The sequence below is a fragment of the Genypterus blacodes genome, unplaced genomic scaffold, assembly GCF_046128005.1.
Source record: "Genypterus blacodes isolate CSIRO-AG114 ecotype Tasmania unplaced genomic scaffold, CSIRO-AGI_Gbla_v1 ptg000215l_1, whole genome shotgun sequence".
NCBI classification, from domain to species: Eukaryota; Metazoa; Chordata; class Actinopteri; order Ophidiiformes; family Ophidiidae; genus Genypterus; species Genypterus blacodes.
Window position 1 is genome coordinate 1,291,088 of NW_027467014.1, and position 24,938 is coordinate 1,316,025.

A 24,938-nucleotide genomic window follows, 5' to 3' on the forward strand; every position below is an offset into this window, starting at 1 on the left:
AACATATACATTCACCATGACGTGTTCCACCAGCCTGAAGCCCCAAATGGCATGTAGACATAAAGCATTTACAGCCACCAGCAGTCAAATGAGCCTCATAAACATCATAAACATGGAGTTCAAAGGGGCACCTGTTGTTTACTATTTACTGTAACTCATTTCTTCCATCCAAAGAGAACAAAACTGAAAAAAAAGACCTGAAGACAAATGCAAACACAACATAAAGAACACTCACTGTGAATCCAGCCTCGCCTTTCTTTCCAATTTCACCTATTTCACCCTGAAACAAAGACAAAAATACAGCAATTGTAGATGAATCAGGAGGAGGAAATGAAGTAAATGACAAGCCGATTCAGGTATTGATTAACATGAACATGAGTTTGTTGAGCAGCTCCAGCCAATCAAAAGGCAGCATTTACAGAGAGTGTGTGTGCAGGCTTACCTTGGTGCCCTCAGGCCCTGGTTCTCCCAGTGGGCCGTCGGGACCCCGGGGACCCTGAGGGACAGAGAACAAGACAACACAATAGGAATATGAATGCACAATTGCAAACATAGAACATAAATACTAAGAAAAGGCAATGTCATCTTTAATAAAATCTCCTAAATGTCACTTAGGAGGAATTTCCCATTAAAACTTCACACACAGGCTAATCTGTGTGTATTCTTGGCCTCATTGGAGCATCTATGGCCCGGATGCCACACCCATAAACACTACAGGGGGTCTCCTCGCCTTGTTGCACAACCACACAGGTTGGCAGACAGATAAAGATCTGTTAATACAACACCAGCCCTCCTCCTCCTCCTCTTTTCCTTTCAGCTTATCTGCTGAGTCCATCTTACCTCTGAGTGTCTCTGAGCCTTTGATGTTCTCTCTACTTGCTTCTGTTCTGTCTGTGGCTCCTCTCACTTTGATCTGCTGTTGTGGACCCAGTAAACTTCAAAACGGCATAAGGCCAAATGATGAAGACATCATACATTTTTTACTTATTGTCCTTTACTGTCTTCTCTAGTTGTAACTTCTTCTTCCCTGGTTGCAAAGGCCCAAATATCACACGGGACATAGTCAGGGGTGATGTGGACCTCTTACCAACAGGGAAAGGAGTCAGAACCATGAAAACACAGTATTATTTTTAACTTTTGTTTTATTGGGAAAGTCCCATTGAGAGTAAAAGCCTCTTTTTCAAGCGAACAGAAAAAGTTTCACAAAGAGTATCAATTAAATCAAAACAGAGACAACCTACAGTAAATTGTACTTCTCAAAGTCCTTCAGCAGACACTTCAAACCAGCCAAGGGAGACCAAGCTGTCACTTTAAATAGATTCTTCCTGTGATCGTAAACTATATCTACCAGAATATTTTTGGGGGGAATACAAATCATCCCAGAAATGATTGTAATTGTTTCTATTTCTACTCTCTGCTAATTTATACCAAAATGGCACGACAACAGCTTCTGGCCATGTGTCGAGAGATTTAACACGATCAACTGTGAGTGTGTGTGTGAAGGGAAAAACAACTTACAGGCCATTAACGTTTCAAAGTCAGCCAACGCAGTAAACAAATGTTTAACTAGTCACATCAGTTTGCACAAATTCATTAACAGAGGCAGCAAATATGTTTCCAAAAGCGTGTGAGGAGCATCATTAAGAGTCCAGTAACAAGCCAGTAGTGCTACATGTGCACCATACACACAGCAGGGTCTAGTTCTTCTTCTTCTTCACTTCTGTACTTTGCACCAGGAGGTTGAGCTTTTTATGCACAAACCGCAAGTGCTGAGGAAGCATATGTGTTTACATCCCTGCTCCTCCATAAACAACAGCCAGCGGGTAAACGTGCAACCCAGGATCCAGAGGCCAAGCTTTAACAATCCTCAATGTGCCACGATCGCGTGTAAGCCTGCGACAGAGCAGACAGATCACAGGCCCAGAGCCTCCGAGTGGAAGAGAAGAGTCGAGCGTAACTGTAACGTACACGCAACGTAAGACAGAAACTGGAACCACTAACTGACATATGCAGGGATTATGGTAAACAACACGAGCTGCGGCATGTTAAGTGCTGCCATGTGTTCACACGTTTAACAGCATGAGAGCATGTAAAGTGATGAGAGGATGAAGAGAGTAAATGATTTCACTCAGGAGACTTTCCTGGTTTGACCCACCAGACCTGGCAACTTGCTGCCAAGGGCCCATGTGTCTATAGATCCTGATGCTGGTCGTACTTATCCCACACAGTGATGAGCTATAGCAATGTATGAAACTAAACATTGCTTTTAAATCACAAATCTTGACATTTCAGGCATAATGCCAGCTGGAATTGACTTCCTAAAGACAATAAGTGCTACAAATACATTGACTTGAATGTAATAACTCCTCATAGCTGTAGATGATTTGCACATCACATCATCCACATCAGTTCAATCATCTCATTTCCTTGGCAGATGACGATTACATACAGTTTTTCATTTTGACATTTAATTATAGAGCATTTTTTAGATTTACTTCAACTTCTCATCTAAACATAAGAGGACTATTGTTTTGATTTGCAGATTCACCGCAAATCAAGATGACTTAGGTTTCCCATCATTTGAAAAACAGAACTCTTGAATGATGAATTTTGCCTCCTACAGCGAACACTACACACACGTACTGTCATATATTTTCTCAATTTGTTTTGCGGTTCCTGTCTTTCCTTTAAACCACTAGTTTGACCCCTGCACATATTGTTTAAGCACATAGAGTTCATACAGGAGACAAACAAAGGCACCCAGGCTATCATATAGTTTAAGTCTATAAGGTGTCATTCTCCTCTCAACCACACGGTGTCCCACCAGTCTTATCATAAGCGTGTCTGTGAGACTATACGATAACCTCCTGCAAAATGAGATTCCCTTTATAGGCCACATAAAAATGCTTCTATAAGGGTTTGTGAGCCAAGTGGAAGGATAAACACACGTCCTGTCACTGGGTTAACCTCTTTATAGAGCTGTGATGTGAAACAGACAAACAGTGGACAAAGAGAGGACGCTTCATGGTCCTTCTGTGCTCTGATGTTAAAGTCGTGAGGCTCGTAAAAGACTGGACAGACTGAATGCTGCGAAGGAAACACAGGTTCTTACCCTCCGGCCCTTTGACCCAGCGGTGCCCGGGCTCCCCCTCTGCCCCTGTGGACCCTGGGAGAAGAAGAGGAGACGAGGAGGAAAGAGAGAGAGAGAGAGAGAGAGAGAGAGAGAGAGAGAGAGAGAGAGAGAGAGAGAGAGAGAGAGAGAGAGAGAGAGAGAGAGACAGAGTAAGGAGTTGCATTTTACGAAGGTTTTCATCATGTGATCGTCACTCTTCTGGACACATTAGTGCAAATGTGAAATATAGAGAGAATATTTCCAAGCCAAACAGAAAACCCTCCTTTATGGAGCCTTCAGCCTGTTAACACTGTAAATATGAGTCTGGTGGGTGGATTATTAAGGCGTCAGACCAACTACTGGACAATAACAATAACTCATACAGGGCCAGACTAAATGGAGAGAAACAGGCACACTGTGGTATCAAATCTCCCTCTTCAACTCTGTTAGCGTTTGTGAAACCCAGTAGGGTCGTTCACTTTGATTTAAGAGTCAATGTTACTCTAGCAATTAAAGTGTTTATAACAGGCAGCCAGGAAACTGTGGGGGAAAGATGAGAATCAATGCGTCTAACCTTCTCACTCCATTAACTGCTAATGTGTGCTTGGCTCCATCCAGAATACAAAGATAGTACATTTATTTGATGCAGTAAGTTCTTTAATACAAATGTATGGATTTTATAGATGCATGTCTCAGTATTTGGCAGAAAAGAGATGAAACTTACAGGTGCACCTTGCATGCCGAAGTCCCCTGGACTTCCTGGTAACCCTGGATACCCCTGATGGAAGAAAACACCTCATCAAACTGCTGTAGTATTTGTATTTCATAATGGCTGCTGTGGTGCAACAGTACAACAGAAGTGGAAATCTAAGCAACAGACACACCAGTAACTGTTTAAGTTTGGGGCTGTTTCAAATAATTGTGACTCATTCATGGAGGGTAAACACACTCCATCCAGCCTCTGCCAGACTGCTTATCGTGCAGGTTTGCTGGCAACGAAAAAAAGTCAGTAAAGACAGTGAATGAAATTAAACAATGATGAAGAAACGCCATTGGCAGCTGTTCCCTTCAAATCGTCTTTAAACAAAAACACATTTCATGATGATGATGATGATGATGATGACAAAGATGTGATCTGTGATCTGAAGCGCTGCAAAGCCTCTCACACAACCCCTTAGACCAATGGTTCTCCCCTCCAACCGAGCGACAGACCGATAAAAACACTTGCCTGAAACCGGGGGGTACAGTTTACTGTATCACTGGATCACCTCACACACGCCGGCGCGTGATAGCGGGAACCGGGAACGTCCGTTGCCTGCACACTTGCCGGTGGAAATCACGGACAATACGTTTTTGCTTTTTCCGGTCACCAGTGGTTTCAGACGGTGGTCCTGGTGGCCGGAAATAATCTAAAAGCAAAACGTGTTGTCTGTGACGTTCCCGGACGTTGGTCCCGGTGGACGGAAATAAACTTAAAGCAAAAACGTGTTGGCCGTGACGTGACGCCCGCGTGGAACGTCCCATTGAAAGTGAAAATCACGGACAGTGGACCCCTGAGACGATATAAAACAATAAGGGACCGCTGATCGGTCTGACTAAATACTCAACAAGTCAACCACCTCAGTAGTAATCCAGCTCGCTCAGGCTCAGGCCTGCTTCCCACAATTCTGTCAAAATGAGTCCAGGTCCAAAACATTTTCCACGATATTGAGTATCGAGTATCATTGTGCACATACAGACATCTGTCAAACTCCACTTCAGCGCCATGCAGGAAATGAAGGCAGACGTAGCCAAGATAAAACAATGACTTTCCAACAGCGCCGATGTCAACACCCACTTCATCCTGCGTACAGGGTGAGACACGCAAGCAGGGAGACGTGCAGGCAGGGAGACACCAGCATGGAGTAAGGAGGTGAGGATGGATGAAGTTTCCTCAAATAAATCTCCACTAAGAAATCATGAAGCTGGATCAAGGAAGTTTAAATGAAACTATCTCACTAGAGCCTCTAGTGTTACAAAGTGGAACATACTGGAAATGAGGGAAACTGTCTTGACTCTGTGTTATGATCCACACAGGGGGAAAAAAATTGTATTATTGTGCAATATTAACATCCTTCGAAGTGCAAGTTTTGGAGTGTTTTTGACACTTCTGGCACCCTTCATGTTTCATGTCCTCAAAGACATTTTGTTCCACAGCCTCACTGAAGAAGACCATGAAGGTAATTAATTAATAGACAAGGAGACCTTGTCACCGTCTGGGTCTCAGTGAGTCAATTTGTTGAACCGCACAGACCAGACTGAACGATACAAATGAGTCACTGACAAAAGATGTTTGGCTTTAATCACAATCCTACGACTTAACTGTGGGAAAACCAGCAAATTTGGCCCAGAAAATCTGCTGAGAAATTTTGCAACGTCTATGAAAGTTTTGTATCGACAAAAGTTACAACACTGAGTCTGGAAGAGATTACCACTCAACTCCACTCGGCCAAAAGTTACAGCCAAAACTGCCCAGAGGTTTAGTTAGAGATGCATCACAGTCAGACATCAGTTTACTGGATCACCTCACACACGCACACGCACACGCACACACACACACACAGGCTCCTGGAACTCTCCTGTACACAGCGGTGCAGGGGTTTGCTACTTATCAGATAAAGAAGAAGAAGAAGACGAGGCAGTGACTGTACATACCCTCGGCCCCTTCTCCCCAGGTGGACCTGTTGGACCTGCTGGTCCTCTGTCGCCCTGAGGAAACAGCAGAAAGGAGGAAGGAGAGTGTTGAAATGTGACCTGAACAATGCTAATGCAGTTCAACACAGCCCTGAAACTGGAGAGCAGCTCCTTCAAACACAGCAGGTTCAGACTGACAGCTGGTTCAGAAGAGCGACACACACACACACACACACACACACACACACACACACACACACACACACACACACACACACACACACACACACACACACACACACACACACACACACACACACACACAGTGAGGGACAGCAGAGGATTGTTAAAGAGAGGTGAACCTGGGTCTCCTCTCGCTCTAACCCCTCCAACCACTCGTGTCTGTGATGTTTTAATCCTCCAACTTGTCCAACATTCATGACTGTACAAGCTCCCGTCTGCTGCTCCGAGCACATTTATCAAGCGGCAAGCGTTCAAGGCTGTTGTGTATTGGAAACACAAGCCTAAAATCAGAGGGTGCTATTGGATTAAATATATGTATATATAATGTGGAAGGAATTCGTAGGCTGTCAGGGTACGGCTGGTGCTGACAGATTTAACCAGGAGGAGGATTGTTCGTAAGAGGAGGCGGAGGAGAAGTGAGACAGGAACATGTCCGGACACACAGGGGGCTTCTGGATAGGAAGGGGGGGGGGGGGGGAGTGGAGAGCGGTGGGCCAAAGAAAAGAGGGCGCCTTTTCCAAGGACCTGCTGTCAATAATCAACAACGGGTTAAACCATTTCAGTCATGCAGGAAAAGCAGCAGGAACCATCGTGGCTTTATGGTTCAAGCCTCCAGGCCTCTCAGGATTCGACACAAGCATTTGAAATGCACTCATGCGCGAGTTTGCATTGGATTAAGGGTTAAAATGATGTCATGACGGAACAGCACATGTGTATCAGCAGCAATGGAGGGCATAAAGGGAGGAACCAATTTGTCCTGAGAGGATCGTAAAGTGCTAAATTGTTATTTTCCTCACACATCAACCTTAGAAGTGCTGCGTTCACAGGGGTGACGGACATAATGGCCGTGTGTGTTTGACAATATTGTTATTGATGTGGATGTGAGAGTGTTGAGTGTTTATCTAAGCATGTGGTCTGTGGCCCCAGGAGGGCCTGCAGCCATGGCTGCTGAACACATGTCTAATTACAGGGGTCTGCAACCCATCGGCCCCTGGCTGATGCTGATTGACAACCTAATGACAGGGAAACTAACTTCTTACCTTTTCACCAGGAACTCCTATCACTCCTCCTATTCCGATCAGACCTATGGGACCCTGGAGAGGAGGGGAGAGGAGACGAGAGGAGAGGAGAGGAAAGGAGAGGAGAGGAAAATATTGTGGTGAATACACACATCTATCAATGTGACTGGACATCATCATCATCATCATCTCCGTCCATCTGAAAGTTGTTTCCAACCTGCTGTGACACCTGGAATGCAAGAGGTCAAAGGTCAAAGTGAAATGCTGAGGTACAAAATGAAGGCTGAGTGTGTGTGTGTGTTTGTGTGTGTGAAGGGGGGTGGTCCTCCAAGGCTCAACTCAGTTTCAAATCTTGATGTGAACTTGTAAACACATATTTAAGACTGAAAAACAATTAAAGACATTTTAATTAAAGAGAAGGAACCAGGGGGTAAATCATTATGAATAAGTGAATGATTTGAATGAATCAATGTTCATTTATGAGAGATTACGACATTGATGACATTACTTATGCATTTTGTGGCCATGATGATGACCTGAGAACATGAAGGAACTCGTTCAATCATTCTTTTATTTCACTAACAGGGTAAAATGTCCCAAAATGTTGCTCAGTGGGGCCAAAAACTGACATGGAACTCAACGTTTAAATCATATATAAAGCAATGTATACTCTGTCCCCCAATACAGGAAAACGTAACTTAAAGGCAGTAGAGCTTTTGGCATTCCTTCCTAACGCCGCTGTGATTGATGCGGTATTTCACTTCCTGCCACTAAATGATATTCTCCACAAATTTGGTTTGAGGGGAGAATCAATCAGAACGTCGTCTTACAAAAACAGCAGTGATTGGAAATTATTAGAATAACGCTGGTTTCAATAACAAAGCGCAGATCCGCCGCACGTATGAGTGAAGGAGACGTCACGGGGAGAAACGCTCATGTAAATATGAGAGTTATCAGAGCTTAAGCACTTCCAGATCAGACGTCTGGAGAGGGGCTGTGGTTTGGACCAGCGCCAGGCTCTCCACGGGAGAACGTGGTGTGCCAGAACGACAGTAAATCTTGCGGGTGGCGGCGTAAACATCCACCCAGAAAAGGGGACACACTATTCTGAAAGCCTCATTACTGGATTTGTATATTTTTGCTTAATAAATAAAAAAAAAATGGGCAAATAAGTGTAGAATAGATCAAATACATCGTCTTCCCTCTGGCCCCGGATTCACCGCCTGCGTCCTTCATCTTCATCCTTCCATGAAGATGTACTGAAGATTAGAGAAGCTCAGCGAAGGAGCCCAGAGCCAGGAAGAAGAAGAAGAAGAGGGAGCCGACAGACGAGACGAGAGGGAGATTAGTGTAACGGCTTGACAAAGTGAGTGAAACTAAATGAAAGACAAGAAACAGACGGATCGCTAAGATACAACACAATGAGATTCTGTTCCATTTGCCAGTCCTGATCCCTGCTAAGGAGGCTGACAGACCCAAAACGCTGCTCGTGTATCATCACCTAGAGGGTCTGATCCCTCTGGATGAGCGTGAAGCAGCTGAGCGGCGTGTCTGTGAGGCGGCGCAGCCTGCAGGCACAGGAACAAATCTACCTCAAATCCCTTAATTGGAGCATGAAGTGGGACGATGTGGCATCCCGGAACGTTTAACAGGAGGAAACGCTCTGGAGAGGTTTTTCCACGGGACAGGGGCGCCTCTCTGTCACGGCAGAGGCTCATGTCACAGGGCCCGTGTAACCATTAACCTTCACGTCGGGGAGGGGGAAGAATTACATCCAGAGTGGCAGAAAAAGCTTCACATGTGCCTCTCTGATGCACACACACACACACACACACGCAGTTTCTACATGTAAGGCATGTTTCAAACCACATGTGTCGCTGCCTTTTGGTAATTGAGAAGTAATACTCCCTTTTTTTTTTTTGACAGTAATTGAGATCTGTGGGGTCACTTGAAATGGAACACTCAGCAGCCAGACTAAATTGGTTAAAATGCAGTAAAGATTGAACTTGAAACACTTTACGAGAGGCCTTGACAGTCACACAGGGCCCAAAAAGTGAAGACAGGCGGCCCGGGCCCCCCCACATCAACCCGGGGTTAACCTGCTCTCGTCAACAACCTCCCTCTCAGGTCTTACACGTATAATTTATTTGGAAAGTGAGGTAATGGCATTCATTAGAGCCTACATGTGCTTTAGAGTGGGTTGTTTCCAGCTCAGTCCCACGGCTCCTCCGTGGCTTCAAAAGGCCTTCTTCTTCTTCTTCTTCTCTGCAAAGGCTTAATCCCTCTCATATGTGCCGTGCTGCATCACGGTCCAGCTCGGCCTGCTCAGGCTTCACTATGTGCAGAATGCAAATATTAACATAAAGGGGCCTGGGGGAAGGAGCTCGAAGCGCTCTGTGTGTTCGGAGCCGTTGTGTGCAAATACAAAGACAAACATTTTGTCTGGAGTAATGAAACGCTAACTGAAGTGTAGAAGGTAGAAACGGACATATGGAATACTGCGGTATCCAGGTACTTGCTGGCACATCTGCTTTACTGTACAGGCAGGTCACAGCAGTTTTTAATTATGGAATTTCTCAGGGGTTTATTTTGAAACCCTCACAATTATTTCATGAGGAAGACACATCGGCTCAGTACCACTGAGGCCTTCAGCAGCACCACTGTGCAAACCCAGTGAAAACAAGATGTCTCCACCAGGTGTGTTACTGTCCATGTTGTCATTCACGTGTAACTGAAATATGGGAATAAGTATAAAAGAGGCATTCAGGGGCAATCAAGACCTTTGAGTTTGTTTGGCTGGATGCATTTCTTTTGTCGTGAGCTTTGCACTTGCTCATTAACCTTGTGCTTTGTCCTCCCTGTGTAGCCGGGTGAATCTACACTTGCTAGGGGAGGCAGTAGCTCAGTGGGTAGAGCTTCCGCTTGGGAACCGGAGGGCTGCCGGTTCGAGTCCCCCCTCTGCGAAGGGTGGTAATGTAATGTAAGTCGCTTTGGATAAATGTGTCTGCCAAATGATCGTAATGTAATGTAATGTAATGCTACGTGTTGAGGTCAAAGGGCAAAGTGCAAGAAACAAACAACAAGCCTCCTCTAAGGATCCAGCTGTAGAATCATTGGCAGACAGAACATAGCAGCTGCCCAAACTAAACTTAACCTCAGGCTTGTAGTTAGTGTGTGTATCTAACCAGGTGTGTAAAATTCAAAGTCTAACATGTTGATGTTACACGTTACCAAGGTAAACAATTACCAACAGATTACAGTTCTGGGTCTGTTTGTCTGGATGCATTTCTGTGGATGTGAACCTCCAGCTTTGAAAGTTTGGCAAAGTTGGACACATTAGTATGATTCAAAGACATTTTGGCAGGATTGAGCCACAGACAAACATGCAACAAAAATGAGGTCACTTCCACAATGCGCTGCTCTGCCAGGTTGACTAAGAAACTATTTGGTTGTGAGAAAGAGGCGATAAAGTGGGTCAGGACAGCAGCAAGACACCGGAGAGCTCCTGTCAATCACAGCTGGGAGTGGAGCTGCCACACCGGAGTGTTTCACCGAGTCGGCATCGTGTCGTTACATTAAAAGGACGTTTCATGTCTCTGACACAGATCTGAGGCGATCAAAAACTACAGGCGCCATGTTCCAGAGGCTTTAATGATAAGCTGCTCCTCCACAGGCGGAAGGCTGCTAATGAACGTACACGCTGTGCATTAAAGCGTGTGGAGGAAACTCACTTGTGCGCCGCCTTTTCCGACGTTCCCCAGGTCTCCCTTCTCTCCCTGCAAACACAAACAGTGAGCTGATTAACTTCCTGTAATCAAAGCGCTTTCTGTCACCACATCACTCTGCTACTGGCACTTTTCACAGGATATTAAGAGAAACAAATGCATGAGGAACACACACACACACACGGGATGGCATATAAATTTGTGTTCCTTCTCATTATAGTTTGCAATTATACATAATGGAAGCTCTGGGTAGCTCATTTTCTCTCTTAATTAAGAGGAGCAGTGAGTTTATTACAGACTCATCCTTCTCCTCTGGTAAGTGGGTCACATTAGTTAGAAACATGAGGACGCCTGCACCAGAGACAATCATTTACTGCAATAAAGCTGTGCTACACACACACACCATCCCATGAGAAAACACAAACGCAGAGATAAATGATCTAAACACTGAGAGAACCTGAGGCGTATTCATGAAACTACAAATGTACTGATGGTATTCTATTAAACACACTCACCTCTAGACCATCAAGGCCAGGTTCACCAATGTGTCCTTTCCTGCCAGATCTTCCCTGCAAAGACACACACACACATACATACACACAGATGTTTATCTCGTATCCCAGCTGCTGCCTGATGGAACCAAGATCTAAGCAAAATGCAAAATCACTCAAACCACCTGCAAGAAGGCAAGTATTTGTGTGTGTGTGTGTGTTTGTGTTTGTGAATACTTACAGTAGGGCCAGCACTGCCAGGTGGGCCAAGTGGTCCTTCATCGCCCTGCAGACACACACACACACACACACACACACACACACACACACAGAGAGAGACACACGCACACACGCGCGCGCGCACACACACACACACACACACACACACACACACACACACACACACACACACACACACACACACACACACACACACACACACACACACACACACACACACACACACACACACACACACACACACACACACACACACACACACACACACAAGACAAGTAAATACAGCTGGCACACCACCACCATCTCAGCCAAACAATATGTACACATGTGCACACAATCCCAGCACATCTGCAAATCTTTGAACTTTCAGCAACACAACAGTCCAGTATTGTCTGGCACTCCATTTCTACACATGCAGCCCCACTTCAAACCCTCCTGTCTTCCTTCATAACCCCCCAAAAATCCATTTAGCTAATAAAACTCATCTTGAAAGCATAGATTGCGGCTCTGTTTTATGCTGGAAACTGTTTAAAATCTAGTTCAACATTCTGCTACTTAACCCAGAAGTAAAAAGTATTTGAAGGAGGATCGTCTGTTTGTGACTTTATGCTTCTCCTAAGTGGGTCAAATTCTTCATTAAAATGCATTTGAGAATGAAATCAAAACAAGCTCCTCCCTGCATTGCTATAATTCAGACATTAATACGCTGGCTTGCAGTTTTATGGCTGAAGCTGCAGTAGAAATTCATTGAATCTGCAGTAAAGTAACGTAGCGCTTAAGCCGTCCAAGTAAAATAACAATTAAGTATAGATTAAGATGGGGAAGTGGTGATTAGGAAAGGAATCAATGCCTGATCAGCAAGTTTAGAAATGTCTGAGCCACAATTTTGCGTAAGTACTAATCACAGTTGTCATCTGAGTAGAGAGCCTCTGATTCCCTGCAGAGTAAAAGCATCATCAAACAGGACAAATTGAACTACAGCACAAACCAGTCTAAGCACATTGTTATTTTCCACCTCTGGCAACGTTTCACACTAAAACACCTTCTTCTTCCTATTCTGCATAAACGAGCGACTCCACGCCAGGAAATTCTGCGAGAGAGGACAGGTCTGCGGCCTGAGCGTGCGCCTCAGAGCCAGCTTACACCATCAACGCTGCAACATTCAGCATTCATAGGGAACGTGTGTGTGTGTATGTGTGTGTGTGTGTGTGCTTTGTACAGCTGCCAAAAAGGCTTCTGGTCCCGTTTTTTCCCCCCCCCAGGATTGGAAAACTTTCATCCTTGTTTTTATACGTATCCAACAGTGAATCATGACTTCACCCTGTGGAACAAGCCCGGAGAAGCTCCACTCCACCAGGAGCGCGTCGCTCAGGAGCTTTGAGATAGGACGGGATGTTCAATCTGCTGTGTAAGTGAAGCTCTCCCCAGACAAATGAGTCAATGGAAATCCTACGCTGCTCCCACTAGTTTCCATTCTATTGTATCTCTGCACTGTAAAGACCAGTGGAAGAATGTCGGGTAGCATGTAGAAGCACACTCACCTGTATTCCGTTTGGTCCCTGTGGGCCTTGGGGACCTCTGGCACCCTGCAGACCCTGAAACATCACAAAATAAATGAATTAGGTGGATAGATCACAGACAGACAGACGAACGGACAGGTGCAGGTGTACCTTTGGTCCAGGTGGACCGTTGGGCCCTGGTATCCCGATGTCTCCAGGGAACCCCTGTAGAAACAAGAGACAGTTATTTGTGGAGTCATGAGTCACATGATTGATTGGTTGCGTTTGATCGCACACGTTAAATCAGCGTGTCCTCTGGTTGTGTACACACAGGAGGGGCCGGTCTGTGTTTCAAAAGGCAGGAATGAACTGGTAACGTGCTACAGCAGCGAAAATCAGACGTCTTCTTCTATAAATCTGGAACAAAGCGACGGAGGGCGTCAGGGTCTGTCTCTGGAGTACAGGAGGAAAGATGTTCAGGTAGTGATGGATCGCTACTGAGGCCCAACAATCACTCATTTTGAGAAATTTCGCCGCCAGCTCTGCCCTGTGTGACCTCTGCCCCTGCGGCCACGTCCTGCTCCTGAACTCACCGTGCCTTTGACATTTTCCATTTGTCTCACGTGCTTCAGCCACGTGGCGTCAACAATGACCTGTGTGAGGACACGAGAGGGATCCAAAGCCCAGACAGGAGGGAGGGAGACGTCCCAACAGGTAAGACTGATGCAGGTTAGACGCCACAGATGAAGCTCATAAGGAGCAAGCGAGGAGATTGGTTATAAACTCACATACCTAAAGATATATAGATAGAGTGTGTGAGCTTCCTATGACAGCTAATGGGAGTGTGGACAGGGTTCATCCTCTGGGGAGCACAAAGGTAATCCGTCATTTCTTCTTCTTCTCCACAGCTATTAAACAAGCTACTGGCTATACAAAGAGACAGGCAGCCAATCAAGAGACTGAGATTCATTTCATTTTGAATATAAATGTGAGTTTGATTCATTTCCACTCAGCAGTTGTATTTTGCAGCTACCAGATTCTAACCGTCTTTCTGACTTCCTTATCGCTTTCGTGTCTTTATTTGACGGTAACCTCGGGTGGGAGAGTCCATAAAAGAGGCCGTGGCTTGGCTCGACGCCCACCACATTTCACATCACACACGCGCGCACACACACACGCGCGCGCGCGCGCCAGACACACACACACACACACACACACACACACACACACACACACACACACACACACACACACACACACACACACACACACACACACACACACACACACACACACACACACACACACACACACACACACACACACACACACACACTCTAATAGCAGAGTAAAGTCATAGGTTTTATAGCTGCGTGTGTTTGCATTGGCTCATAAACCGTCTTCGTCTTACTCGGAATTCTACGCTGTGGCCTACAGAAAGTCTTAATGAATGATCTCTTGCTCTGCCCTCTCTCTCCCTCCATCAATCATCCTCCGTTTCTGTACATTTCTATAACATACCTGTATCTTCCTTATTTGCAAATAAAGCTAAATAATTACCTAGCTACCCTCACAGACAAACGGAAACATAACAAACCTTTTTGCGCTGTAGGGAAACTTGCACATGAAGTTGAAGTTTACACATTCTTTCCCTCAATTTGCTAAATTAAAGTAAAGAGTGGAGGTCAGGTACAACTAAAGGTCAAAGCTCTTATCAGTCTTTCCACACAGAAACACCTGGAACGACATGTACTGTAGGTGAGCGACGCTGATCTGTGAGCATTCCAACGTCGGAAAGATGAGCGGCGCCGGATATAAACTGCTCAATATCCAAAGGAATTCTGTTAAACGTCCCTTTGTACTCCGCTTATGAATAAGGAGCGGCGATGTGAGGAAACCCATTTGTCAGATAAATACCTAATACCTAAGCTAAATCTGTCTTGGCAAGTCAGAAAAGGAATTCCACTGTCATATACAGTATAACATGCAGGTTGCAGCTGTGTGGCTACGAGAGCGCAGAGGAGAAGCTTTGGATAAAAGCATCTTACAAATGATCGTAATGTAATGTAATGTAATGAGAAGATCATCAGATTGGTTTGTTTAGGGTTTGTAAAGCCTGGCTGTAGAGGGCGCTGTTTAGAGGAAACTCAACGCTTATGATGTCACAAACAAGTTCATGTTCAAGATTATAATGAGCCTGAAATCTTAAGTGCGGTGGTATTTAGTTGTCTTCAAATGAACCTTTGTGATGTCATACCGACTGTAGAGCTCCAAAGCCCTCACAGAGCTCCTCATGACCACTAAGCTTCGTCTCACACACAGCCCTCCTCTTCTTTCATCACAAAGCACTCTGATGTTCTTGTTCATGTATGTTTCTGGTCCTACCTCTGGTCCTGGAGGCCCGGGTGGTCCTTGTGGTCCGAGTTCACCGATTCTACCCTGAGAAGTAAAGAAAAATAAACAAGAAAGAATATGAGATTCTACCTTCTCGCCATTTTTCATTATAATCTCATATGTGTCGTTCCATTTATCTGCTCTATGATCCTCATGTCCATTTATCTGCTCTGTGTTGTTGTTAAACCTCCATATTACTGCAGGAGCTCCACTGTGTTATCAGGCCAACTTCAGGTCAGACGCTGAGTCAGCCGATCACTCATCAGACACTTGTACACCCAAAGGTGCTCTCTCACCTTCTAAATTAGTCATGACTGACTGGAATGAGTGTGAGGTCCTGCAGCTGTCGGGGTGAATCTACTGCTGAGACAAAGCAGGCATTTACCCTGCTGGTTTACATTTTAGTGCAAAAGAAAGATGTTTTTATAGAAAAAGGAAAGAATCTAAAATGAATTTGTCAAGTCATCGTTTCACTGCAAAGCTTCACTGCTTTGTAACAGGTGAGCAGGGTGGTTACTTCAGGTGTTTGATGCTAAGCAGCTACAGTGACTACACAGCATCTGGACCTGTTTACCATCCATAACCAACAATGAGAACAGGACCTTTCTACATGTTTCCTCTTCCCTTCTTGTTTCTAGCTGGAGGAGACTGAATCTATGCCATCATGGTCTCATCTCGTTAGAGCTCAGAGCCCAGCAAGTGCAGCGCCGAGTCTGCACCCAAATCAGTTTATAGTCAAACTAAAATAGAGCCCAGATCTCCCTGTGGTGCACTGTGTTTACTCTGATTTGTCTATAAAAGCTGAACATAAGCTATAAAGGGGCATAAACACACACACAGATACCACACACAAAAACAGACAAACACACATAAACACAACACGCACGGATAAATACACATTCACTGGTGTCTGCGCGCAAACACACACACACACACACACACACACACACACACACACACACACACACACACACACACACACACACACTGACATACCACTGGACCTGCTGTTCCTCTTGGACCTGTTGGACCTGGCACACCGGCAGCACCCTGAAACACACAAACAAGAGATTTGGACATGGCCTTGTATGTAGGTGTGTGTGTGTGTGTGTGTGTGTGTGTACCATTTTATAGTGTCTATATTTGTGTGTTAGTAAGTAAGTAAGTAAGTAAACCATAAACGTGAATGAATTTAAACTTCGATTCTCCTAGTTTTCTTACTGACCTTATCGCCTTGGTAACCCATCTCTCCTTGTTCGCCTCTCTGTCCCACTTCGCCCTGCATGTTACAGTATCACACAGCAATGACACAACACTATCCTGCCACAGTGATGACAACCACACACCACTGATACACACAGAAACTGTACATGTATGCCAATCAGTATGAAGATCATCCAAATCTGATCAGGATGTCTCAACACATTCATCTACTACACACAGATACACTGCAATAATAAAAATATTTAGATCACCTTATCACCTTTCAATCCAGGCAGGCCGGCTCGTCCCGTCGGGCCCTGACGTGTGGATCAGAAGAGAGAGAGACACTGAGTAATCCTGTGCAGTATTACATCATCACCTAGAGTTCTTCTGGTCTCGTTACCAGTCGCTGCCTACCTGAGGTCCCACTATTCCAGGCAGTCCTCGCGGTCCCTCAGGCCCTGGGTCTCCCTGTGGAGATGAAGAAGACAAATGAAACACACGTATCAATAACACACATACACAAACACACACACTGCTGCTTGACACTTTGATTGGCGTGTTTGACTTCTCGTCTCCTCTTGGCAGAGAACATAATCTGCTGTTTCCTTACGATACGATAAAACTTATCCCGAGGGAAATTGACAAAAGACTTGTCAGGAGCGGGATTTGAACCAACGCCTCCATAGGAGACCAGAAATCCCTTTTGCTCAGGAAGGCAAACACCTTGAGTCTGGCGCCTTAGACCGCTCGGCCATTCTGACAGCTTACACAGCATTGTTCCTGTATGTCACGTGAACATGTTGGCAGTGTATCCAGTTATTGTGAGTGGGCCTGGACTCCGCCTCGGTCCCCATGACGTCCCCCTCAGATTGACAGAGGTGAGACCAGGATGTGTGGAGGAGCACGTTTACATGCACGTTCAAACTTAATTACACTGCCATTAGGGGAATACATAGATTTGTTTTCAATCTGCTATGACAATGATGCTGTGTGTGCATGTTGTGTGCGTGTGTGAGGTACACAAACAGATGCTCTCGCTCTCACACACACATGGACTCCTTTAACTAGATGCAGGCATTGCGTCGAAGCTTCTTGCCCGGATTCCTTGGATACTGTGGTAAACATGTTATAGGGCGTCTGGGCGACCTGCTCTGTTGAGTTTGTTTACTCTTTAATGAGACAACAGGGCGGCTTAAAGGAAGCAAAGGCTGCGCGTGAAGAGATCATAAAGAAGAAGAAGAGTTTGCTCTTGACGCAGGCACACGCCGTGCTGGTGATCTCAGCTTGAGGTTGATGTCATAGAGGCATTAGAGTCCTTAAAGGTCTCATGAATCCTGTGAGCTGCATTTGAGTGTGCGTGCGTGCGTGCGTGCGTGCGAGGGATTTTCTTCCATTAAAATAATCAATAGTCCAGTGTTTGTGATATGTAAAAAACATAAGAAAATAACAAATGGAAGTGAGCGGCAAGTGAGAAATCATGGCTCTGTGTTGTTGTCATGACAGACATGTGGCTGAAACTAGAGGTCCCATCTGGAGCTGGGGAGGCCGGCGTTTGATGCTGCAGCTCCAGACACAGTACCTCAGACACAAATCACACACACGGAATCAAAAGAGGCTTTCAGCTGTGGGAGGACAAGGTGAAAAACGACATGCAGGACAGGGCAGAGCAGAGAAGCAAGGAACACAGAGAGAGAGAAGGAAGGAGGGAGAGTGAGTGAGCAGCAGGGTGGACACGACTAACAGATCTGGAAGGAAGACGAGGAGCCGAGCGGTTAAGGACGTGACGAAAACATACGACTGCAAAATCAAAATCAAAGACACGTTTAACGCCGCCAGATGCAAACGATCTCTACACTTACACCGTATATCACACTGCAAAGCCCAGATTCTTCTTTTTTTTGGACACCTTTTTACCCACTTTCCCTTTCTCCCTTTACGATAAAGGAGAGAGAGAGAAACAAGGGAGAAAAAAGTTGCTATAAAATGTTTAACAACTATTTCAGTCTCCACCTCACACTTTTGTTTTTCATTCAGGCAGCAAAAATGTGTCTGGAGGCCTCGGCGCTCCGTTGAGTCACATGCTGGCAGAGACATCAAGTGCATACCGGACCTAACACTTGCTGATCTCTCTCTTTCTCTCTCTCTGCTTACTCAAAACTGTATAACTTTGCATGATTGACATACAATAAAGGAGTGATTTGCAGCCAGAGTCGTAAAGTGTGTGTGTCTGTGTGATTGCGTGTGTGTGTGTGTGTGTCAGAAGATCTTTGTTAGATGAAGTTTGTGTCCAAGTGGCTCTAACTGGATTCGGCAAAGATGTAGTCGTCTGGATTAAGGAGACGAAAAGTGTTCTGGCTTTGGGAGTTACATTGGAGTTACATTTCTACAGAATTTATGGCGTCAGAGAGACAGGAAGTGTGGGGAAAGAAGGTGAGATGCCGTTACTCCGTTTTAATCACCCGCCAACCCCAAAATTCACTGTTGACTGCAGTGTCATCCAGCAGCCATGTGTCTTTAGGTTCTGTCACTTTCCTCCATCAGTCCAGCTTCTCCCCTCTGAATGGAAATCACAACCTCAACAAGATCCAACTCCATCAAATGATTGATGCTCAGTTATGTTTTGGTTTGTTCCATCACGGGCCATTAAGTATGAACAGTCACATTTCTGGATGGACTCTTCCAGCCAAACCATACAAGGCGTAAAGCAGGACAAGTAAGAACAGATTCACTTATGAGGATTTACTGATGAATTCTGAGTCACAAATGAGTCCAAGTGGCTCAATTGATGCTTAATCTGGTCAGATATGTTTCCTTTAATACAAAACCTTCAGAATAAAACTAAAAGAGTCAAATCAGGAGTTGTAAAGAAGCACAATGACCTCTATGCTGTGCTTATACACAAATACACCGTGAAGCCATATGGGAGATATGAAGCGATCAGAAGTGTGCAGGAAGCAACGCACATCTGTGACGGGACGAAGCGAGACACAAACAGGCTCCACGAGGACGCAGCACGTCCTCAATATTTGGCACTGGACTGTCATTCATACACACATGTGGTGCACCCACGTATTCATACAGGACATGATGGGGTCACTTCCCTCCTCTCCTGTCCTGCATGATGGCTCCTGGTTCTGAAAGGCACTGACAACTCTGTGTTGATACGTTACTATCATAAAACGATTGTGCTCTAAAGGGTCAACTGTACCAGACAGATTTTACTTCCATATTTACACAATAAAGACAAAAATCAACATCTGAACACATCAAAACATCACACCAAGCATCTGTCAGGTGTCACACTTTCCTCTGGTGTTTGCATTGGATTTGTAAAGATGTGTCTCTGTGTGTGTGTGTGTGTGTGTGTGTGTGTGTGTGTGTGTGTGTGTGTACATCTGCTGAATGTCTGAGTCACATCCTGTCCTCTCCAAACCAAAGCGATCTCTGGTATCAGGTCAGAGCAGACAGAGATCTAAAACCTGGACTGAACCTCAGATTAAACATTAATCCTGAGTCATGTCGATGTTGTTTTGAATGAAACCACAGGATTTTCAGTGTTTTAAACGATCCTACACAAAGAAAAATGAGGTGTTGAGTCTAATGATAATAATAATGAAACATAAACGTGACGTAAGATAAATGACACAGACGTGACAATTTGATTTGTTTAAGTTAATATTTACGTCAGATTAGGATGATGAGGTTTGGTTTGACAGTTGACTAAAAACAATATTGCCTCATTCTATAAACGATGTGCAAGTTTGCTTCAATGCCTGAACAGCAGATGACCTGAGATTCAGCTTGTTTTTCCAGACCTGGAAAACATGATATCTAAGAATTATTCCAGTATTTCTTAGTTTGAACCCTGATTAGAGTGAAATGAAGAGTGACGTGTGTACGATCGCTTACACACAGATTAACAATTCAAAAGAAGCTGTGTGTGTGTGTGTGTGTGTGTGTGTGTGTGTGTGTGTATACATCTGCTGAATGTCGGAGTCACATCCTGTCCTCTCCAAACCAAAGCGATCTCTGGTATCAGGTCAGAGCCGACAGAGATCTAAAACCTGGACTGAACCTCAGATTAAACATTAATCCTGAGTCATGTCGATGTTGTTTTGAATGAAACCACAGGATTTTCAGTGTTTTAAACGATCCTACACAAAGAAAAATGAGGTGTTGAGTCTAATGATAATAATAATGAAACATAAACGTGACGTAAGATAAATGACACAGACGTGACAATTTGATTTGTTTAAGTTAATATTTACGTTAGATTAGGATGATGAGGTTTGGTTTGACAGTTGACTAAAAACAATATTGCCTCATTCTATAAACGATGTGCAAGTTTGCTTCAATGCCTGAACAGCAGATGACCTGAGATTCAGCTTGTTTTTCCAGACCTGGAAAACATGATATCTAAGAATTATTCCAGTATTTCTTAGTTTGAACCCTGATTAGAGTGAAATGAAGAGTGACGTGTGTACGATCGCTTACACACAGATTAACAATTCAAAAGAAGCTGTGTGTGTGTGTGTGTGTGTGTGTGTGTGTGTGTGTGTGTGTTTGGTGGCTCACAGTGTGGATGGTGAAGCTGAGGTAAAGGTTAAGTAAACTCTATCCATGCAGATGGATGCTCTAGCGGCCCACAGAGCGACCTTAGAACAGAGTGACCTTAGAAGAACCAGAGTAAATCCCCACACTGCGGCCACGGCAACCAAGCCTAAATGAAGCTTGAAATGATGGCACAGGGATGTTCCATCATTATAGCACACACAAACACACACACACACACACACACACACACACACACACACACACACACACACACACTTAGAGGCCTTTGAAAACCCTACATTGTGGAACATTTATGGTCTACCCAGAGCAGTCAGAAGACACTGAGCTCTCTATACATTATTCCCTCTCCAGGATACCTGCCAACACTAACTCTGACTTCCTCCGTTTCCTCTCTGCACATTCAAAACGCTGCACATTGTATATTCTCAAGCAGCCAGAACCTTTGGCCTCAGCCAGTCAGCAGCGTCGAGGAAACCCGACGGGCCGCCAGCGCCGCTTCACTTTGATTCCAACCAATTCATCTCCACTTTTCAATTGCTTCTGACTTTACAACATCCAAGTTCTGAAAGTGCATGAAATATGACTTGGCAGTCACCTGAGCGCGTCTCCGAGGTTTCGGCGGTCGGACTCTTTTAAAGGACGATACACTGAGCGAGAGAACAGCCATCAAAAACACATTAGCCTGGCTCGAGTGTGACAAAGATACAGTTGGCAGCCTGGAAATCTCCCATCCATCACCAGAGAAACATTACGTCCTGCTACCAATCCTCCAAAACTAAACAACCCGCAGAGAGACAAGTAGGATGAGTGATTGACAGAGGGACAGGCAGACAGAGACAGGAGGGACATTCTTGGAGGCTTGGAGAGAGAGAGAGAGAGAGAGAGAGAGAGAGAGCGAGAGAGCGAGAGAGCGAGAGAGCGAGAGAGCGAGAGAGAGAGAGAGAGAGAGAGAGAGAGAGAGAGAGACACAGGAGCCATTGAAATAGAGACGTCCAACATGGAGCGAAGGAAATGGAACAAACATGGCCGACGGATAGTGATACTCACCCTCAGACCAGGGAAGCCACTGATGCCAGCACCACCAACAGGCCCCTGTGAAACATCACAGCAACATCCTAAGTACACAGGACAGGACACTTACAGTACTGCACTACCCCACGTCCCCCAGAGTACAACAGAGACAAGTATGACTTTAAGGGGCTATTCTGTCCAAGCACAAGACAGAAAAGACAGCAATGGAGGAAGAGGAAGTTGGTCTGGGTGGCCATTGTGTTTCTGATTGATTTGTGATTGCTTTGGTTCGTCTTTATAGCCGATTATATATATGACCGATACATGAATGAACAATATATCGGACAAGTTTGTGTTACAAAGGCAAACGTATCTTATTTAAGAATAAGAACAGCAGAGGAGGAGGAGGGAGAGAGTAGAAATGGAGAAACAGCAGATGTAAAGTCAAAGGATGAAGCCAGAGTTGTCACCTCATTGCCATCAGGACCAGGAGGCCCCCGTTCCCCTGCGTCACCGACCACACCCTGAGGAGCAAACACACCATAAGCACATCAAACACTGAACCTGAAGGTCTTAACCTGACATTAAATGGGATTTTCTTGCATTCATTCATTCAATTGTCCGCAGGTGATGGATCTAATATGTTTGTTTGAACAAGGCGTGATGAGCTTTGACAGGGTTTTGATGAACTGGCACATGCTTGCACACAGAAGTCTTTGGGCCGTGGACTATGATCCATTGAGCCAGGCAGCACCGTTCCAGGAAAAAGCCTTAGCTTGATACAGACGCTGGGCTCACGGCCCGCTTGGCACCTCTGACACAGCGGATCTAACACTTGTTTTTTAAACCTCCATTCTTCGGTGTGGGTGTGTGGGTGTGTGGGTGTGTGTGTGTGTGTGTGAGAGAAGCCTAACCATGACATTCCATCTGTCTTTATCTTAATCTGGAGGTTTTTTCATGCCACCCTGGAACAAACTTGGGACTGCAGATCCTGAACCACATCTAGCGTCTTGCCTTTTATTCTCTGGAGAGGTTATCCATCTTGTTTTGGCTCAGCGGAGTGTAACTATTGGCCTCGTGTGTCGGTGCCTCAGCATATTGACAGCAGATGAAGCGTACTGATGACTCATCACCGTGTCCCAGAGGCGTTTGTGGGTGTAAAGTGTCGTTGCCGTTTTAGGAGAACCTGGGGTAAAAGCTTATAGGTTGCATAACAATTTGGTCAGCTTTTAGAATCGTCCTCGTTGTGTCCCCAGATCAAGTGGACACCCCCGTCCCATCCCGCCCCGTCCTGTTCTTTCCTTCCTTCCTTCCTGCAGCTGCTTAGGATATTACTTTTCCACTCTGGGTTATTGACAGATGATAATGACATATTTTACTCTTGCAAGCTTCTTTCAAGAGCTCTCTCAGGTTTCAGCGTTTCACGGTTGACCTCATTAGTACCTGTCTTCCATTGAGTCCAGGTTTCCCCACAGGACCTGGAATGCCCTGAAGAGAAAGACATGGACATTCAGAACTCAAATCTCAGCTATGAAACTGTAGCTGCTGCCAATTAAAACAAAGAGTTTTAGCAATGGAATTAAAATGGTAAGATGCATTCTATTAGATGGAACATTCCCCTTTATATCAACATAAGCAGAATAAAGGGATTCATCCAGCCTGTCAGAGAAGCGCGATATGAAACATAGCTTATACAGAGAAACAGACACGTTATAACCAGATATCCATCACACAGAATCAAATTCCCCTTGCAAAAATCTATCTGTTGGGTCACAAACCAAAAAGATTGGTCGCGTCAGCATTCAGTGTGATGAAACGAGCCATAAAGTTCTAACAGCCTCACCAGACTGAAGCAGCAAATCAAGACGGAGGATATCAATTTCCACGAAATATTTCAAACCTTCTAAGGCTGTAAATTAATTTTAATTGAATTCAACTTATATGCTGCCTTTCATATTTCCCCCCACCCCCCGACCCCCGATAGTTAAAAAGAAAAAGTTTAATGACTGGAGAGAAGTTGTGACATCATCATCTGATACCCATCTGTAAGCAGTTTGTATCTCCAGTGATTTAAGCAAAGATTTGATGAAAGAGGCCGTCTACTGAAGTTCAGATGGGAAAGTAATTAATACAATACACATATATGGAGTGGAGGAGATATATGGACAGGAACGAAGATTAAAATGTGTTTCTAACTATAAAAAACATCTTATCATATCAACATAAGGAAAACATGACATCACTCACTTTCTCGCCCTCTAGCCCCGGTGGTCCGGCGACGCCAGGAGGCCCAATGAAACCCTGCAAAACATCATACACACAGCATTAGTCATGTGTGTGCAGGCCTGATTGAACATTATGTAGCAGTTTAAGGTACATAAAAGGCAAAACAGTTTTTTACTCAAATGGATGATACCAAATCCACTAAACTCCCCTATTTTTCCCTACGTTTGTCCTATAGGTGGCGATAGAGAGATCATCTTTGGTGTTAAAGTCATAATCCTCTTGGGAGCATGATTATAGATCTTCGGGGGCTCATTCGGTGACTTCACTCGTCTTCTTTATGTCTGTCAATACGTCTTATACCCCATCAGACGACCTGGAGTGAACCCTGACGACCTTCCTATCACACGTGTCCTCATCATCACAGAAGCAGACTGGAGCATAGTGCTGCTGCTGAGTTGGTGTTTCGGATCCTAATTCTCCTCGGTCTATTCCACAGGTCTGTTTCAGGCCTCTAACATAAACAC

General features: G+C 44.9%; 1 protein-coding gene across 1 annotated transcript in view; it reads right to left on the reverse strand.

Moving 5' to 3' along the window:
* The window catches only part of col24a1 (collagen type XXIV alpha 1 chain), an 81,860-nt gene that overhangs the window by 23,013 nt on the left and 33,909 nt on the right, over nt 1-24,938 (reverse strand). The window contains exons 11-30 of the mRNA XM_076170166.1: nt 24,436-24,489; nt 23,632-23,676; nt 22,659-22,712; nt 22,225-22,269; nt 17,017-17,070; nt 16,872-16,916; nt 16,622-16,675; nt 16,393-16,446; nt 15,388-15,441; nt 13,174-13,227; nt 13,045-13,098; nt 11,505-11,549; nt 11,288-11,341; nt 10,779-10,823; nt 7,069-7,122; nt 5,807-5,860; nt 3,837-3,890; nt 3,113-3,166; nt 443-496; nt 236-280 (exon numbers count right to left, since the gene is read on the reverse strand). Of these exons, the coding sequence (XP_076026281.1) occupies nt 236-280; nt 443-496; nt 3,113-3,166; nt 3,837-3,890; nt 5,807-5,860; nt 7,069-7,122; nt 10,779-10,823; nt 11,288-11,341; nt 11,505-11,549; nt 13,045-13,098; nt 13,174-13,227; nt 15,388-15,441; nt 16,393-16,446; nt 16,622-16,675; nt 16,872-16,916; nt 17,017-17,070; nt 22,225-22,269; nt 22,659-22,712; nt 23,632-23,676; nt 24,436-24,489 (1,026 nt within the window). The remainder of the gene's footprint in view (nt 1-235; nt 281-442; nt 497-3,112; nt 3,167-3,836; nt 3,891-5,806; nt 5,861-7,068; nt 7,123-10,778; nt 10,824-11,287; nt 11,342-11,504; nt 11,550-13,044; nt 13,099-13,173; nt 13,228-15,387; nt 15,442-16,392; nt 16,447-16,621; nt 16,676-16,871; nt 16,917-17,016; nt 17,071-22,224; nt 22,270-22,658; nt 22,713-23,631; nt 23,677-24,435; nt 24,490-24,938) is intronic.